This window comes from Syngnathus typhle, linkage group LG16, assembly GCF_033458585.1.
Source record: "Syngnathus typhle isolate RoL2023-S1 ecotype Sweden linkage group LG16, RoL_Styp_1.0, whole genome shotgun sequence".
NCBI classification, from domain to species: domain Eukaryota; kingdom Metazoa; phylum Chordata; class Actinopteri; order Syngnathiformes; family Syngnathidae; genus Syngnathus; species Syngnathus typhle.
Genome location: NC_083753.1, coordinates 8853311 through 8871488, shown reverse-complemented (window position 1 = coordinate 8871488; position 18178 = coordinate 8853311). Strand labels below are relative to the sequence as shown.

General features: G+C 43.2%; 1 protein-coding gene across 2 annotated transcripts in view; it reads left to right on the top strand.

Moving 5' to 3' along the window:
- pacrg (PARK2 co-regulated) overlaps positions 1-13231 on the top strand; it is a 110660-nt gene extending 97429 nt beyond the window's left edge. For both annotated transcript variants that reach the window (XM_061301873.1, XM_061301872.1), the window contains one exon: positions 12568-13231. In XM_061301873.1, coding sequence (XP_061157857.1) covers positions 12568-12728 — 161 coding nt within the window. In that variant the 3' untranslated portion in view covers positions 12729-13231. The remainder of the gene's footprint in view (positions 1-12567) is intronic.
- The last annotated feature ends 4947 nt before the right edge of the window (positions 13232-18178 follow it).

Genomic DNA, 18178 nt, shown 5'->3' with positions numbered 1-18178 from the left:
ATGAATGGGAACGCCGTTAATCGGTTCCAAATTACTTTTATATAGCATTAGATAGAGGATAAAATCTGATTGGACAAAAAAAGAAAAATCAACTTTTACTGTACATTATTACAGTATCATTATCTTGATTAAATAAAAACTTTTTAAGCAACTTCATAATATTACCGTGTATCAAAATATAATATTTCAATATAATTTCTAATTGAGTTCTCGCAGCCTGTCATTAAGAATATTCTATTATTGAGATATAGCAAACCTATTAATTACCGGCCTTTTTTGTGTTTTTAAATTAGTGATGTCTTAATCTGGTTCATGCACAAGCATCTTATCACGCCGCCACAGAAACTGTAAGGCATCATTTAAAGGGAAAAGCGTGAAAGCGACATGAAAAAAAAAGGATTAAAATGAAGTCAAGATAAGGCAAATTCTTAACAAACCTTTTAATTTCGGAATAAAATAAGCATAACATCTCAAAGCTTGCATCTCTCCAACAAAGAAATCTTTGGTGTGTGAGATACTGACGGAATGACTTTTTTTGGGGGGTTATTGCTTTTATTCTAAAGCAAGCGAGCGGTGATTAGTTTGATAGAAGCAACACGCTCACAGTCGACAAGCATAGCAGGGCTGTCATTTGGGGAAAAGAGATTGTTCCGGAAAGCCCCCCCCCCTCCCTACCTCCATCCCTCCATTACAATGCGCAAGGTTTCAACCTCAATTAGATAGAGAGTATATATATTTATATCTAGAAGTCAAGCAGCTAATGAAAATGGAGGAGCTCGTCTTCACCGGCAAATGGCTTTTTTTTTTTTTTTTTGGTGGGGTCTGGTCATCTACTCTCTTCAACGACCAGTACCTCTCTGATTGCCTCAGCTTTTGAAAAGCTGACGTTGCTCGGGGCAATGATTCAGCGCAATATCATCGGGCGGTACGCTGACTCTTGTAACTTAGTAACGTAAGAAAGCTCTTGTGCTGATTTGCTAACTAGCAGCCAATCCGAGTCAACAATTGTCAACAGACAGATAACATTTTGGCTTACTGCAGTTCATGGCCCATCCATTCAAATGAGTCACATGACATTCAAAATCTGCTACGTCCATTATTTGTTGGCATTTTTTATTTTGCGAGGACTTGCGTGTATTTGCACAGGTCCATAAAAATACCATCAATACAAATCAGTCATTTGTGAAGCAAAAAATTTGGTTAAAGGGAACAGAAACAAAATGAAAGTGTGATGTCTGCACGTATAGGTGTATGTATACACGCGTGTGAGTGTGTGTGTATTTGTTCTCGTGCAAGGCACCCAAGTGGAACCAAAGAGTTGCGCGGTACACACCTGACAAGGTGTTGACGTTTTCGATGTCATCCGGCAACAGCCAAGATTTTCAAACTGTCAGGCATGCAACAAAATGAAAGAAGCCTCGTTTTCTTTTCTTTTTTTTTCTTGCCTCACTCATACTTTCTCATTTTAATTGCGTGCACTTCAGTCACTGTCGCTCAAGAATTCACTGCTGAAAAGGGAAATGTTCACGCTCTGGATGCTCAGCTCCTTTGTGGATACCACGTACGACTCGCTAGCCTGTCCAACATCGTTCAACAACCCACAAAACAAAAAAAAGTGGAAAATAAAAAATCCTCAACGTGGTGGCATGTCTTTCAACAAGAGCCACAGATTTTTTTTTTAGATAATGAAATCTACATTACATAGACCCTAATCAGCAGTTCATTACCCGACTTAACAGGCGACCTGTTGATTTTGTATTGTCTGCAAACACAGACACGCATTTTAATCGTGGACATTACCTTCCTAATAATGTGCAACCGCTGTTGTTTACACGACGGCCTCCCCGCAATCGAATCCAATCAGCGCGTCTGTTTTACCGGTGGTCAGGAGCGCCGCTAATCATTTGTCATAAACGTCGCCCTCGGCCTCACACAATGGTGTGTAAACAACTCCAACTTTTCACACCAATAAGTACTTAGTTCTCCAAGTACCCACCATAATAGCCAACTATAAAATACAGAAGTTTAGTGAGTCATAAGAACTCTTTATTGGAAAAAAAATAACAAGCAGTATATTTAATACAAAAAAAAATGCATTTCTTGAGAAATTGCATGTGAATGGTGAATAAACAAAGAAGCCAGCCAATCAGTCAGGGCTCCGCCTCTAGTCGTCATGGTAACCAAAGCCAGACTCCCCATTGGCCCCGGTAATATACTCATTAAGACTCTCTTAAATTCCACCAACAACCCAGGTTAAAGTTAGCCCCTCCCCATTATGCAAATATTGTTGTGCTCGCCGTTCATTCCCACGGTAAAAGCAAATGTCGTCAGCGCGGCGCACGGCTGCGGTGTGAACTTTTCAAACGAAGCGTGCGCCGAGAATGATGGTCCGCTCTGTAAATGCCACGCGGATGCTGCCGTCTCATGCCTTCACCCGCCACTCGCGCTCATTCCCTCTTTATCCATCTTTTTCTCCGTCAAGATGATGTTAACTATTTCCTCCCTACTTTTATTGACTTTGCCCGCAGTTAAAAAAACCAAAACGACTAGCCTACCTTTTCTCCACCTTGCTCCACTGTTAATTACATCTTGATTTGATTTGAATCTAATTTGCCTTTGCGGCATTGTTCTTTTATTTCATTGAACAACACCATTTTTAATTTCCTGGGGAATTCTCTGGGGAGTCTTCTTTCATTTCGTTTGCACGGAAATGAATTTGTCAACCTGAGTAACAGGATACTTGTAAATCTGTTTAGTCAGCGTTCTGTTGCAACTCATTCACTTTGCTTTCCAAGTGAGATTGAACAAGTAGAAACTTCAATTTATTAACATACGGAAATTATTTTTAAAATATATATATATATATATATATATATATAGTATATATACTATATAATAATAATATATATTCAGTGAGACTGTGCAAATACTCTGCCACTTCCGAAATCTCATCCTGTTTGGAATATGAAATAAACAGAGTAAAATAAGCAAATATTGACCCAAAAAAAAAAAAAGTCCAAAGTAATTCCAAAAAGTATCTGGCAGAAGCAAGATGAAGCGCCGCTCAACGCGTGTCCCTGCCCTCGCGGGCATCTCTGTGCACTCTCCGGCAGGCGCTCTGCTTGTTGCCGTGTGTTTGGCTGAGATATGGACGCTCGCTGTGAGAGTGCCCGCCCCGCACGTTCCTCCTCTGTAGTCCGCCCACTCCTCTTGGACGTTGAACAAATTGATTTGGGCCATTGATTATTCCGCGGGCTTGTTTCATGACTTATGACTGACTAGCTTTCTACTGCAGTGCTAACTTAGCTACAAGTTCTTCCGGTAATGAGCTTTTGCTTCTTAAACTGCGTTAAACAGATACCTTGAATTTGATATTTGAATCCAATCTTTTGGGGGGATCAACTGCATTACCTGTCTCCATTGGACGCCTGACACTAAGGCGGCGATAGAGACACGAGTCATGTTGAGCGGGATTCATATTAGGGCTGCTAATTTCCTCGGCTGCAGTCTGGAGACGATGCTCTTTTCACCTTTCGTCTCTGGCGGGTGAATTTGGCCTTCACATCTTTTGATGTTTCTTATTCAAGCGGCAGCATTTGTCCGTCCGTCGCTATACGTATTAGTAACCGGTTCTACTCGACAGTCAACTTCCTGTGGAAACATCTGGCGCATAACTTTTCATACATATGACACTTTCTTTCTGCGAGTGTCATTATAGCACTTCTCTTAAATCAAAATGATTTTCAACGGACGCTGAAAGCCACGAAGGCATAAAATCCACATGTAGACCACACGGGTAATGAACATTCAGGCGGGATTGGACGGCAACCAATCAAGGATTTTTTAAAAAATATTAATTGATATGAATGACCTTCTCATCATATGACTAATCAGCTTCTCTTCTTAGACTCTTCTCATCTGGAGATGATCATACATTAAAAAGATGAGAAGCATCGATTTTACTTAAGAATGCTGACAATGTGCTAATATGGTGAAAAATTAGAAAATCGATTTTTTTTTTTTAATTTAGAATGTAAATTTAATGCCACATTCAAGAATCTTATGAATCCATTGTTTATTAATGTACTAGTTTAATAACTCTCTACATTGCATCAAAGTCAACATTTACCATTGTTTCTGATTTTCATTTTAATTTTAACTTTTTTTTTTTACAATACCTGAGGCAAAGAAGCAAAATCCAATAATAATAGCACAGAAAATTTAATTTCTTGCTCATGGCTGATGAGTAAAAATTGGAAGCAAGCCCAGACTCCAGTGATTCCATTGCAATTCTGAAAAGCTAAATTATCCGACTGATGACAACATCAATTTCTTCTCCTTGTACTATTTTCTCACTCTCTTGGAAAAAGCCACTCAGAGCTCAGACAAAATTCCTTCTTTCTCCACTGCCCTCATTCTTCACTTTATTCGGGTTTAAACTGCGCCGTTTAACAAAGTGAAGTATTTCATCTGAGGATTAAGTTGACCATCATTTGTGCGAGGTCACCAAAAGTGTCATCGCACTCCATTTGTCACACGACAAAACAACAGCGGTGAGGGAAGAGCGATGGTTTAAATGAGCCAATTGAAGAATGCCAAAGTCACTGTTCCATCATTTTCGGCCTTGGATGATTCTGTAACTTTATCCGTCCGGAAAACAAATAAAACATAGAGCAAGAATGAAAAAGCAGGAGCTATGTCCCTTTCAAGTCTCGGCTTGATTGCACTGAAAGCCCAGGAAAGTGAGGGGGAGGAATAGCTTTGCAGGGTTCAATAATACATCTGATGTTTTTCTTCTCGAGTGTAACGCACACACTTTACGTAATCCCCCAAAATCCCGACATCAACAGTGAAGGCCAGTGTCCAAATGAATCCAGAAACGCTTCAATTTGTAGCAACACACAATTTTCTAGCATCTTCTATTTTTCCGTTGGAACAAAATGCGCGTTCAGGTTCGTTCAAGGTCGCAAATGTTGAGCTTTAGAGTTGTTAGGTGTTGTTGTTTTTTTGTGGCAAGAAACTTTTTAACGTGTTCGATTGACTTGCAACAGGTCCTGGCGACCGTTTTGCGAGAACGCAACATTCGCTAACGTTGTTAGCTTTCCCTGGGTACTCTGGTTTTCTCCATTTAAAACTTATACTCTGGTTTTCTTTAGGTATTCAGGTGTTTTTCTTCTCTGAGTCTCTTTAGTTTCCTTTGGTTCTCTTTTTTTTATTTTATTTGTGTGTGTACATTATTTTTTCAAGGTTCTTCAGTTCTACCCATCTATTCTGATATACTTAATGTGTTTTTTTTCTTTATATCCTGTTTTTCTCATCTGACTCCAGTTGTCATCATGTCCCCAAAGTTTTCCATGAACTCTCTCTCTCCTCTGTGTACAGATTTCCGTGAGTTATCTCAGGGTACATACTTTGATGAATGACCAAACCAAATCATGTAATAGTCACGGAATCGTCTTCGTTAAATACTTCTGGCTAGAAAACAATCCCAAAGTGTCAAAAATACAATTAGAACGTCAAAACTGTTATGGCCTCCAAAACTGTTGCTAATTTCTCCACTTTGTCAAGAAATGCGCAAAAGCCTGAACACCAGAAGAATGCTGATTTCCTGGTGAGGCTTCCTCTCAAAGCACAGATGCGCGCCCACCCTCGCCCTTTGGATCGGAAATGAAAACCCCCCCTCCCCTCCCCACCCTCACCCCAAACAGTAAGAGTGTTTTTCCAAGGTGTCTTCTCAGAGGGGAGATGATTTAGTGTGTGATTTTTCGAGGAGATTCCTTGCAGCATCCTGCTAGAAGATTTGGAGTAGAGATGAGTAAAAATGACTCGCAGAATCATTTGATGGAGCCCTGGAGTGGGACACCGGTCCGGGTGATATGACTTTGCTTGTGTGAAAGCGTACACGGAAAAGTCTTCACTGAGCTCGGCGCCAAAGCACACATTTTTGGCCTACATTTTTTTTTGAGGGGGGGAGACCATTATGTGAAAGTCTTTAGTCCTCTCTGGCTTCACTTTATATTCATTCGACTCCCCGACCCCCAAATCCCTCCTTTGCTCCTCGGCACACTCCATTTTGTGTGCTTGCGACCATCCCATCACTCCATTCAGTGTCTGACCACACACCATTACGCGGCGTCCTTTGGCCCTAATCAATCAAAGTCAACAGGTGCCGTAAATTGCGTCCTCCGGCGAGCCGAGACTTTGCCGCGTTCATCCTCCTCGTACCTGCTTTTTACCCCGCCTCTCAATTTTCCCTCTCTCTCTCTCTCTGCCCCAGTTTGGCAGCCAAGCAAAACTGTCCGTGCCTGTGAGACCATCCTTCATCTACTCCGACTTCTGTCACACGGCGAGATAATACCGCAAATGATAAGGAACTAAGAATCCCAAAATACTGGAAGCATCTCTTTGGCGAATGGAATTTTCTGATTTGCCTCCCACTCTGGGCGGCGAATTTGTTGGCGTATGTTCTAAATTTGTCCATGCTCCGCTCACCAGGTGGTAATTTCAGAACCAGCCTCGATTGTTTGCGCTTTCTTGTCGCAGGAAGTGGCAGAAATAGGGCACGGTTTGCGTCACACACAAAAAAGAAGCTGCTCATAGTTATTTGTGTCACTCTGTTTTAATTGTGTAACTGTGTTAATTTGGTCGCTTGAGTAAATGTTCCAATGTAGGAGTTTATAATTTATATTCTTTCTGGCCAAGGTTTTGAATCCATCTGGATATCTTATGAGATTCAATACGACAGCTGTATCAAAAATAAGCTACGCTAATAATGCTCACTTTCTATCCGCCAACAATCTCTCCTATCGGCTGCCCTTTCTGACATCAATGGGCTTTTTTTTTTTCTTCTTCTTAATTACGCATCCAGTCACTGACGCTGACTGCATCCTTTTCGTCATCAATCCCTGGCGCCCCCTTCACTTGCTTCCTCTCTCCTTGATGCCGGCCTCTGTGGTCATTTTCTTTCCTCCGGCCTATAATGAGTCAGTACGTGTGACGCCGGATGTCTGCTGACAGCACGTGTGCACATGTGTGTGTGTGTGTGTGTGTGTTTGTGTCTGAGTAACAACAAATGCTACTGCTGCACCAGCACATTGCACCCCCCCCCCCACCATGCACAGTTACTCTCCTTTGCGTGACATTCCTAATAAGCACATAAGATCCAAATCAAAGTCCCTTGTTCATAAAAATGATAAATGTAGTGGAAATACATTTTTATATTAGGATTAACTGCTGTTGAGTGTTCCACATTTATGTAAGCTGAGCTATATCGCTGCATAATTGGCATTTCACAGGTCTGAGAGCTGTTAAGTTCCAAAATCTGTCCGCGTCAATCAAAAGCAATAAAACAACGAAATACATTTTATTTTCAACCGAACCCATAAAACATTATCATACGTTTTTAACGTCATCTAAAATGATAAACAAATGAAAGTAAATCAATAAATGTTGTACCCCAATGCCCCAAAATGATTGTCCAACATCAACAATAAAATGTAACTATTTTATTACCAACTAAATTCTGTGCAAATCCAAACAACAACAACAAAAGAGACAACATGACGACAGTATTCGCTGCCATTTGAGCTCCACAACGCACATGCCGGCCTTCTTTATGTAAATGGCACACTTAAACACCCTTCTTTTAAAGTCTTCGGGTTCTCGTAAACCTTGACGGGCCCTCGGGCCGTGCCGCCGCCTGTAAAACACACGGACTATTTATGGACGCCTGTCCTTGCAGCCGTAAACACTCTTGTGTTCCTCGGCAGGGCGGACTGACTTAAATAAGGATGACCTCTGAACAGCAGCCAGTCTGGACTCATATGATTGCTTTTAATATTATTATTATGCTTACAAACATCGGAAAAAATGTCTCAAAATGGTTTCTCGCCTCGGACAGTTCCACACGAACGAGCATCTGAAACGACACAATTGCCACTCAAGAAATCCCTCCTGGGAGACTTGTAATTGTTCCAATGACAAATGATGGCAAATAAATTCCATTCCAACTGATTTGCTTGTGCGCACACCTCATGTGAATGCAGACAGAGTCTCTCTGGGTGTCTTTGTCATTGTTGAGCACGAGTTGTCGTAACGGCGCTCTCTCTTGCGCCTTTCCTCGTCCGCCTGCTATGATTTAGTAGCCCTGCGCATCCATAGGCATCCACTCCAGCCAATTGCATTACAAGGATAAATAAGCAGACCAATAAAAGTCTTTTTGAAGGGTGGGGGCAGCGGCTGGAATAGTCATTGCCCATTTGGTGCAGAGTCCTGGATGGGGGGGGGGCTTTTAGAGGAAGTTTTTTTTTTGGGGGGGGTGGGGTGAAATGGTGATTGGTAGCTTTGATGTCATTTCATCCATCTTACGGCCACTTCATTAGGCTAATGGAAGGGATGGGCTGCATAAGTGTGTGTGCACATGCACTGACGCTAGCCTCCAAGACTAAAGTGGTTATGAAGACTCAAGTGATTTTATTAGCTGGGCACAAGGCCCATCTCTGTCGATGGTCGCAACAGTGTGTCTGTGTGTGGGTGTGTGTGTGTGAGAGAGAAAGATAGAATGTGCAGTAATGACATCGTTTTGGGAGTGAGGAACGAAAGCGGTGCGCCTTACTTTGATGTTCGGATGACTTTGAAAAGAAATGGGAGGACACTCAAATGTGGGCTTCACTTCCAAGAAAAGTCATTTCAACTTAACCGTAAATGTACTCTAACCAAAATTGTCTAATCCTAATCCTACCCTAACCCCAACTCAAATGTAATTTTGGGTGAGCCTAAGTAGTTAAATAAGCGCTGTTTTGATGATCACACCATCTTGTTACTTGCACGAGTTTGAAAAGAATCGTGAGGACGTCCATCTTCGTCAGCGCTCCAATTTGAGTCAAAAGCCTGCATCACTTTCAATCATCCGTCCAACAGGTTTGCGTCACTCCTCCTGCTCCTCTTTGTTTTACTCGGTCAGTTTTTCCAAGAAGAGCACAGCGCAGCGTGATTGTCTGGCTGGACGCACGCCGCCGCCATCACAACGAGCGCCTTGGACTCCATTTTCTGACTTCGGTTGGGGCCATCTGTTTTCTGCATTTCTTTACAGGTGTCATTTGAGGCCCACTTCCCACTCCTTTTGGAAAAACATTCATCCCATTCTCTGCATTTCTTCACCACGTGTCTCTCTTCACAATGATGTGCAAAAAGTGGTCATGGTTAGCATGGGCCGATGTCGGAACATTAGCATGCTCAACGGAAAATTTGAATCAGTGTCCTTAAATGTTATTCTGTTTTATTTATTTATTTTTTTCTGCTTTGTTTGACCTGTAAAAGTTTGCACGATAACATTTAAGCACGCCCATTGTTTGTTTGACTCATGTGCGAATGGCAAGACAGCGCAAGGCCTTTAGCGTCTGTCCCCCACCCCGGTGCGCCAATTGATTTTATGCTTCGCTCGCAGCCCACTGCTAACCTTGAGGTAAACTGGCGTAATGAGATCGCATCTGACGGCATTGACTCACACCTGACAGCGCTGACAAAAGAATGCAACCTCCCGGATGCCGACACACAGTGGGAAAGATTTGATGTGTATTGTTTTTAGATGAATCAACTGCAAAATGGACTCTAAAATAGACAGAATTATGTATGGAGCCAGCTGTGTAGCTAGCTATTTAGCTCGCTATGGATGTAGCGATGTAGTTTTGAATCTACAATATGAGTTTGTACATTCCGGAGGTCGTCTTTTTTCCTCGTAGTTTGGGAATCCGCAACAGTTGGAAACGTGGAATTGGAATTCAATTCTCCTGTAGCCATGTTGACGAGCGGGCCTGCGGGAGGCCGATCGATGGGAGCGTAGCAGCCTGATCTTGTTTGCCCACACACTCAAAACCTTTCGTTGTTTTTAGTTCCTACCGATAACAATGTCCCAAATAAAAGGGCGGGCATGGTGGCTAATATAATACGCCAAAATGAATAGGACTCTTGTATTACATCAAAAAGGTTGTATTCCATATATCACACGTGTACGTACATGGATGCAACGGCGGATTATGTGTGTATGGAAGGTCGACCTGCTCCCCAACTGTGAGGCGCTTTTAATTAGACGCCTGCTGTTGACCACGTGCCCTCCATTGCTACCATCAACCCCCCATCACAACTAGAACAAGAACCAGAACATTAGATCACTTGAAAATTTGTAAATATTTTTAAGAAAATCGGGAAGGAAATTGAAAAATCCTCAATACTGTCCAGCAATTGTAGAGCTGGATTTATTTTCTCAATGTATTGATTAATCGGATTGAATAAAAATCTTTTTTTAATTCCCCTCTAATTGAAAATCAGGAGAAAAATAGTAATGGTAATAATAAAAACATTCATTCTCCAATAAATAGTCAAAAGGTGCATGATAGATGAAGCGTTGATTTAAAAAAAAAAAAAACAATTATTAGCAGCACGACTTGAGCAATGCGCAGACATGCTGAGTTATCACTGTGTTTTTTGGCGATAAGAACACAAGTACTGTTCCAACCCACCTCACGCTCAGAGTATTCCTGGAACTCCCGACTAGCCCGTCCGCTCGCAATCTGCATTCCTCTATTCCGAGACCGTACCCCGAGCAAAAATGCACGAGGCAGTCGGCATCAAAGACGCTATTGTGCGAGGAGGCCTCCACCCTAAGCTGCTTTCACCCGCAACTTCCACAGTCGAGGCTAAATTGATTAGGAACAATGGGCCGCTTGGCTGGCACCGCGTTGAATCGGCTCGGGAATTTGGAGCTGAACTCGCTAAATCCCGTGCGGTGTGTGTGTCACCTGAGTGCACATGACTAACAAACTCAGCAGGAGAGCAGGGATGGGCAACTTTGATGATGGAGGCCACCACAACATTGCATCAGCGCTACTTGGGGCCCAAAAAAATAATCAATAGGGTCATCAATATTTAGATAGGAACCCATGGGGAGAAAACCACACACACAGACGGTGTTTTGCTTTCCGTCCATTCCCAAAGACATTTCCTTTGATGCGTCTTGTCGATGGAATGAAATAAACAACCAAATGTCACGCGAAAGCTTCCTCTGGCATCGACGCGCTAAAGACGCGGGAATGCTGGGGATTATCCCAAAAGAGGAAAACAAAACGAGTGCTTTCGCGCCGCAAATGTCACCGAGCGGGGGATTCTTCTTGCTCGTCGTCATCGACCGATTTCTCTTCCTCAGAGGACTCCTGTCAAGATAATTTCCTTGTGTCATATGGGGAGGAGATTTTATTAAGATTAGAACGGATCACCGTTTTACATGTTTGCTGACATACATTTCAAAGTAGCACGGGAAGGCTCATTCGCTGCCATTGACGGCTATAGACGTCAAAAATCCATGCGTGATGGGGCTATTTTGAGTTTTGTTTTGGGATGTCATCTAAACAAAAACGACAGGCCTTTTCCCCCGTTTTCTACTGTGCTGTGTCAATGGCTCCCAAATGGACGTTGTGGGTTCAATTTGTCTGCCAGGAGTCAACGGCGGAGGAGTTTAATGAGGCCGCCTGCAGAGGTTTGTTGTTAATATTCATCATAAAATAAACAAAGTTTAAACAAAATCTTATCTACTTTTGTTATTAAAATTTAAAAAATTCACATAATTTAAATATCAGACCCTAACCCTAACCCTAACCCTTGAGCTCAAAGTTGTGCCGACTCGTTGTCGACAGTGTTTGTGGGCTGGGCAGAAACACGATACTCTGCTTCCAGCCAATCACAACATGGCGAGGAAACGGCCCTCCCCTGGGACACACACACACACGGTAGTTAAACATACAACAGAGTTCCAGTGCGCTGAGGGAACTTGTTATCGAAAAACATTCCAGAGGTATCCAGTTTATCCAACTCTCAACTATTTTTTCAACACACACACACACTGGCCTTATCAACATAGTCAAATGCCATGCTCACAAACCACTGTGCCGGCCGGACCTCAAAACAAAAGAACCACTGATGTCTCATTCATTCCAATCAAAAAGTATCTTTTCCATGCTAATCTCTCTTTTTTGTTGTCGTAAAAGTGCTATGGCTCCCAAGCGAGTCGAAAGAGCAGGCCTGGATGAAAAACACCTGTTATATGGAAAAATGAGCAGCTCCTAATTAGACTTTGCTGAGGAGGAAACATGAAACCGCACGGCTTTTGACTCTGGATGGCCACGTAAATCCTCACTGACGTGTTTGACTTTAACTATGTTTCACCCCACCCACCCTACCCCACCTCCTTGGCAACAGAGCACTTTTTCTTGCTCCCCGAGTAACTCGTGGCCAGCCACGTATTATGAAGCAAGGGCCAGCGTTCAACTCCCCGACTCACACACGGTAGTGTAGTTGTGTGTGCGTTTGAATTGCAGGCACCCTGCTAGTTAGCGCAATCCGAAATAGCATCAAAACAATCCAAGCAGGCCAATGTAATAAAAGAGCAAAGAGAATGGTGAGACGAGGAGTGAAAATACAGATTTTAATCCAAAGTCTCTTTCACACCGAGAGATCGAAAAGCCAACACAAAAAGGTCAGGCCTACATTTTAGTGTGTGTCTCTCGTGTCTCGCAGTCAACTCCGGAGACGGCATCGTCTACAGCCAGCAGAAGAGAGAGAACGTTGGTGACCTCATTCAGGAGACCCTGGAGGTGTTGGAGCGTTACGGCGGAGAGGACGCCTTCATCAACATCAAGTATATGGTGCCCACCTATGAGTCCTGCTTGATTAATTGAAGGTGATCGAGAGGGTGGGGTGGGGGGTGGAGGAGGTCGTCGGGGCTGACGCTTTTTCACCAGCTCGGCTTGGTTTGATGTAATCTAGGTTTCCACTTCAAAGTAGGACTCACTGCTTGTAGGATCGCCTATTTAATACATTTTATCCAAGATGAGATTGTGGACAGAACAAAACCAAAAGTGGAGACTGTGGAGTCTAATGCTGAGGTACTGCAACAGGGTAAGTTGCATTTTTGTCATTTTTAAAATGATCTTCAAAGGTGCAATTATTGCTAGAAGAGGAGACTAAGGGTATTGACAACAGAACACTGCAGCAAAATAGAGACTATGGAGTATAATCCTGCATAATTCAAACCATTCACATTTCCAATTCGCATTTTAACCTTGATGGACATGAATGTACGATTTTTATAATGTTGTGTAGCTATGCAATAACCGAATGAAAGCCTTGTCCTGTCAGAATATCAATGCAAAATGTCTATTAAAAAGTTTATTTACATTCAGTTGGCCAGATCATGACATTGTGATTTAATTTCCTTCCTCGACTATAATCCCATCCGCTATTCTTTTGCTATGTTATGCTGTCCAACTGCACTCATTCTTCAACGCAGCCAGCTGGAGTCGGAATCTGTCGCAACATGCCGGGGAAAGACCGTCCGGAATGACGGCCCTCAGCATTCCAGGACAATGTTGCGCTCATAAAAACAGCAGTTTCTTTGAGACGTTCCCTTTAACTCCACACGCTACGACCTTGCGTCTTAAGAATTATACTTGACATCACTTTTCTACTTGTACAATGTCAGTGGAAACTTCCGAAAAGATATTTAAGACGGGCGCACACATACGTACGTTTTTTTCTATCTACTACCGGCTGAAAACATTTGGTTTTGAAATCAGGCCTGGCGATAGTCACTAAAGGAGACAACGTGGACTTCAGAAAAAAAGCAAGCGGGTTCACATGTTGAAGTCACTTTTTTTGCTTTTAGCTAACGTTCAATGTCACAAAAGCCATAATGTCCAGCTACTGCCTCCGGTGCGATTCACTTAAAGGGCCCGGGCAGTCTGATGGCTCCATTAAGTTACATCACAGCCGCTAATGGGCATTACATGCTAAACTGTGTCCATTTCGACCTCTCGCGGAAGCCGGTGCGGCTCATTAGGGAAAAGGTGGCCGACTGGAAAAGGGACAATGAGCATGCACACTCTTTGACATACATGCCTGCACACACACGTACACACATGTCAAACAGCGCCAAACGACATCAGCAAGTTGTGGTTGCTCATGCAAGTAACCAGATTGAAACGAGCAACCAATGAGGTTTGTTGGGGCCGCCAGACGCATCGATGCGTGATCGGTCCGAAACCGCAGACTGGAAAGAGCACTGACGCAAATGTACCCAATCATTCGCGACAGCAAGCTAAGTTAGCATACGAATCAGGACACTTGAGCTAAAATTCTGTGACCTCTTTTTTTTTCCGTAGGGGAGGAGGGGTCACGATGAGCGTTTCTGGGCTGCGGGTGGCCGAACATGCCCGAGGAAAGGTTTCCCATTCAGTGTGCAGACTTCCTCCATTTTTCAGACCTTAGCTTCATGCTCTACTTCCTAACAGCACATGATATCTGTTGCTGATAAGACTTTATTATCTCAGCTGAAGGGGATTTTGGATTCGGGTGGAATAAGTGGACCTGTTTTGTATCAATGAAATCTTAAGTGATTCTGTTTGTCTGAAACCACTCACCAAATATTTTTTTCCCTTTGGGTCACATTGAAGCTGCGCTTTCACCAAAATAGAATTTCAGTTAGGTGAGGTCCAACCAAAAGCATCTGAATCTTGACCTGCATCCAAGTCCTTAATCAATTTGTCCTTGGGCCATGATGAAACTACACACCAAATGTCATCCAAATCTATCCACACCCGTACATACATACTGTGCGGTTAAAATTAGCCGAACCATGACGTCTGAGTGGCAGTGACCACTTGCCAGATTTCTGGACCTCACATGACTCCAGAAGCTTCATGTCCAGTCACTTCCAAGAGTCGGGTCAACTCCCGAGTGCACGTATTTGTCCTTCATGGGGTAAAATAGCTTTCCCTAATCCATAAACTGGTCTAATCCTCACTCTTCATTGTAACCGGACACCGGGGGTCGAGTCGAGATGACGCAGGGGCCCCTAGCTTAGCTCGCGGGGTGGCGTTATTATTAGCACGGCGAGCCCGGCGCTAGCGACAGCTGCCGCCCGCCCCCCTGACTCTCCTTGGCGCGAGTCATTCGGGAGTGAAAACGCGGCAAAGTTCCCGAAAGCTCAAGTTTGTCCTTCTCCGTCGTCACAGGCCGGCGGAGATGCCAAAGCTGTCCAAACACGCTGATAGCGTTGTGTTGACGCAGGAGAAAATGAGATTGAAGAAAGAGTAGAGAGGGGACAAAGACAGAGAGAGAATATAATCACATGAGAGAGGAGAGGGAGCGCCAATGTAATATTTGTCTGGTGTGTGTGCTCAGTGGAGAGAACAAACTCTACTGGAATGGTGTTGGCTACACCGCAGACCTCTGCCAAGGACAAACTTTTTGGTTCGCAAAAAGTGAATGAGCGAGAATGTTAAAAAAAAATACGTTGGCACAGTGATAGCAAATTGAATGAAAAAAATCTCACTTTTCCGATAATGAGCCAAAAATATCAAAGATTGACAAAAAAAATCGAAAGGTTAATTGATTATTAAAATAATTGTAAGTGGCAGCCAACTTTTTCTTTTTCAAAAGAGTGGCAGTGACCGACACACTAACACGGCAATGTTGTTGTGTATCTATCTAGAAGAAGGATTTAGGAGAAGAAGAAGCCGAGTCAGCAACTAAAGTCTTCCCTTTTATCGCTTCCTTCCCTTTTCCTTCTGCAGCTTTCGCACTGACTGTGAGATTGTCACTATGGAAACTATTTGTCGACTTAGTTTGTAGATATATCAATAAATCCACAAATATCAGTATTTGTGAATACCCCTTCCATCTGTGTTTAGGTGTGCGTGCATGTTGGTGTGCTATGTGTGTTTCGATTGCAAACCACGCCGCCAGGTCAATCTTCCCTCAGACCGGCGTGATCAATTCGGAAGCTCCCTCTTCCGAGTCTTATCACTCACAAACACGCGGTTGTGTGACCCTGTTGGGAGTGCAAAATAAACAAAAGTTTGAGAGTTCACAGAGCCACTGTTCGAGTCCACCACGAAAATTATTATGAATTTACTACTCGATCCTCCCAATTTGCCGATACTAACTCCGATGCCAGCTCTCTCTCTGCCAGTCCCTTTAACAGTGTCAGTTTTGACTCGAAAGGGGCTTCTGATTCTATCCTCCAAGCTAGGGCATATCCAGGTCAACTCCCTATTCTGTCTATGTAATTTTCACACAGAGGGTGGGGGGTGCCATCTTTCACAGGCGTTGAAGCTTCTGATATGAACTGAAATTTGCCATCATAATACTCCACCAAGTTCCTTGGAAGCTGCTGAGGGAGCATTCCTACCTGGCCAGGATAAATCATTCCTCTGGCCCATAAATGAAACTGGCTTAACTTGAAAACATATTTGGCCTTCCTTAACCCTGTAATCCAGTCGGCGGCTAGGTGTCAAATGTAACATGATGGATAGAAGTCTCCCAGCCCACCCTCTCTTTCTCCTTGAGACATGTGGCACTTTTCAGTTCTGGAGAGCCAGTTCACGACCAAAATCCGAGGCTGTTAAAGAAAAACTCCCCTTAAATGTTCTGTCTCGTTTTGTTGTAAAAGCAGTTAGCGGTGAAAAACAACAGCACAAAGCTGCTGTTGTTCCTAAACGTGCCTGTTGGGCTCTGAGCGCCACATCAGAAATGTCGTCAGACTCGAGTCCCGCGGCACTGGCTGGTACCACAAAGCATCTTGCATCACAGCCAGGCACCTAGCGCCGCTGGCACGCTTCCAGTAGAAAACCCAGGGCACTTTAGTGAGCTCATTGTCAGGGAGCTTACAGCCTCGACGCATGTTCCGTAATTATCTGGATATTAATTGGATTAATTATTGAATAGAAAGCGTGTTATTAAAAACGACGACGCCACTAAGGCAGGAGTGGGGATTCGTATCACTTGTGACACACACATTTAAGTTTGTCTACCGATTGTGTGTTCACACACAGTGAAGATTTACGTACGAGTATCAGCACGTGCGCACGTGTCAAGGTTCAAATGACCAAGCGCACCATTAGAGATAAGAACTAAAACCATTTTCAAAGCCCACGACAAATTTCAGCTTCCATTCGATGCAGTCTTTGATTTTTTACCTTTTAAAATTGGATGTCTGCAAGAACTTTTTGGTTTGTTTTTTGACGAGCTCTTAGAAGTACACATTGGGGGCTAGCTATCTAGCTAGTGGTCCATCTACCTGTTTAGTGGTCTCTTTCTCTATTTGTATATCTATCCACTGGTCAAATCTTTGTAGCCTGTTATAAAATGTGATCATTTCTGAGGCAGGCTTGTTCGTAGAGGTTTAAATGAAGCTCAGTGGTAATTACAGATATAACATAACTCGGCTATATGTAGACTAGTTAAAGGGCATCGTAGCAGGGAGGGCATGTTCATTAAGGCAACTGTGTTAACACAGACCACACATTTTTGGCCCAAATATAACATTTACAGGCCTACAAAAGTCAGATTACATAAATTGTGTCCTATATGAAATTTATATAAAAAAAACATTGGCCAATTTCCTGTGAGAAAGCAGAGGTAGCTTGTGTTTTGTTTTTATTTTTTTTGCGATTGTCCCATTGATCAAGCATGTTAATCTTCCGGGGATACGTAGAAAGGTCCTCTCAAGGACAGGACGATGAAAAGGTTCTATTGATTACGACGCCGTTGATCAATGGGCCCCAAGACGGATAACAAGATGTACAAGTCTTGGGTAACAATAGGCGTCGTGTTAGGACGTGGACCGCACATGCTGATGTCATATTTGTGCACGTAATTTGACCCGACCCGTTGCTAACCTGTAACGTTGTCGTCCAAATCAATGGAAACAGATTCATTTCTAAAAAGATTAAGCGAGTGCCAAATGGGTATGCCACGCTGCCAAATCGTTCAGCGTTATCGCGCCGCATCGGCTACTCAAGAGGACAGAGCAGATGACCACGCATAACCTCGCAATAGCGTGAATGTATTTTTACGATCGCGCTGAGGGACGATTTTTACTGCTGCACTCTTCTGATTCGGCCTCGCCAGGTCTATCACATTGACGGGGTGGGATTTCCAGCAATCCATCAATGCATACCCGAGGACGTTCTTGCAGAGACAAACTAAATTAGACGGTAATTAGGCGACACAGAACGTCAGCAAGGACACAAAATGTGTTGGTTTATTTTAATCAAAATGATCGTGAAAAGTGGCCAAGCACACAGAGCCATTCAGTGGATTTGGGATGACACTACCTGCTAGCTAA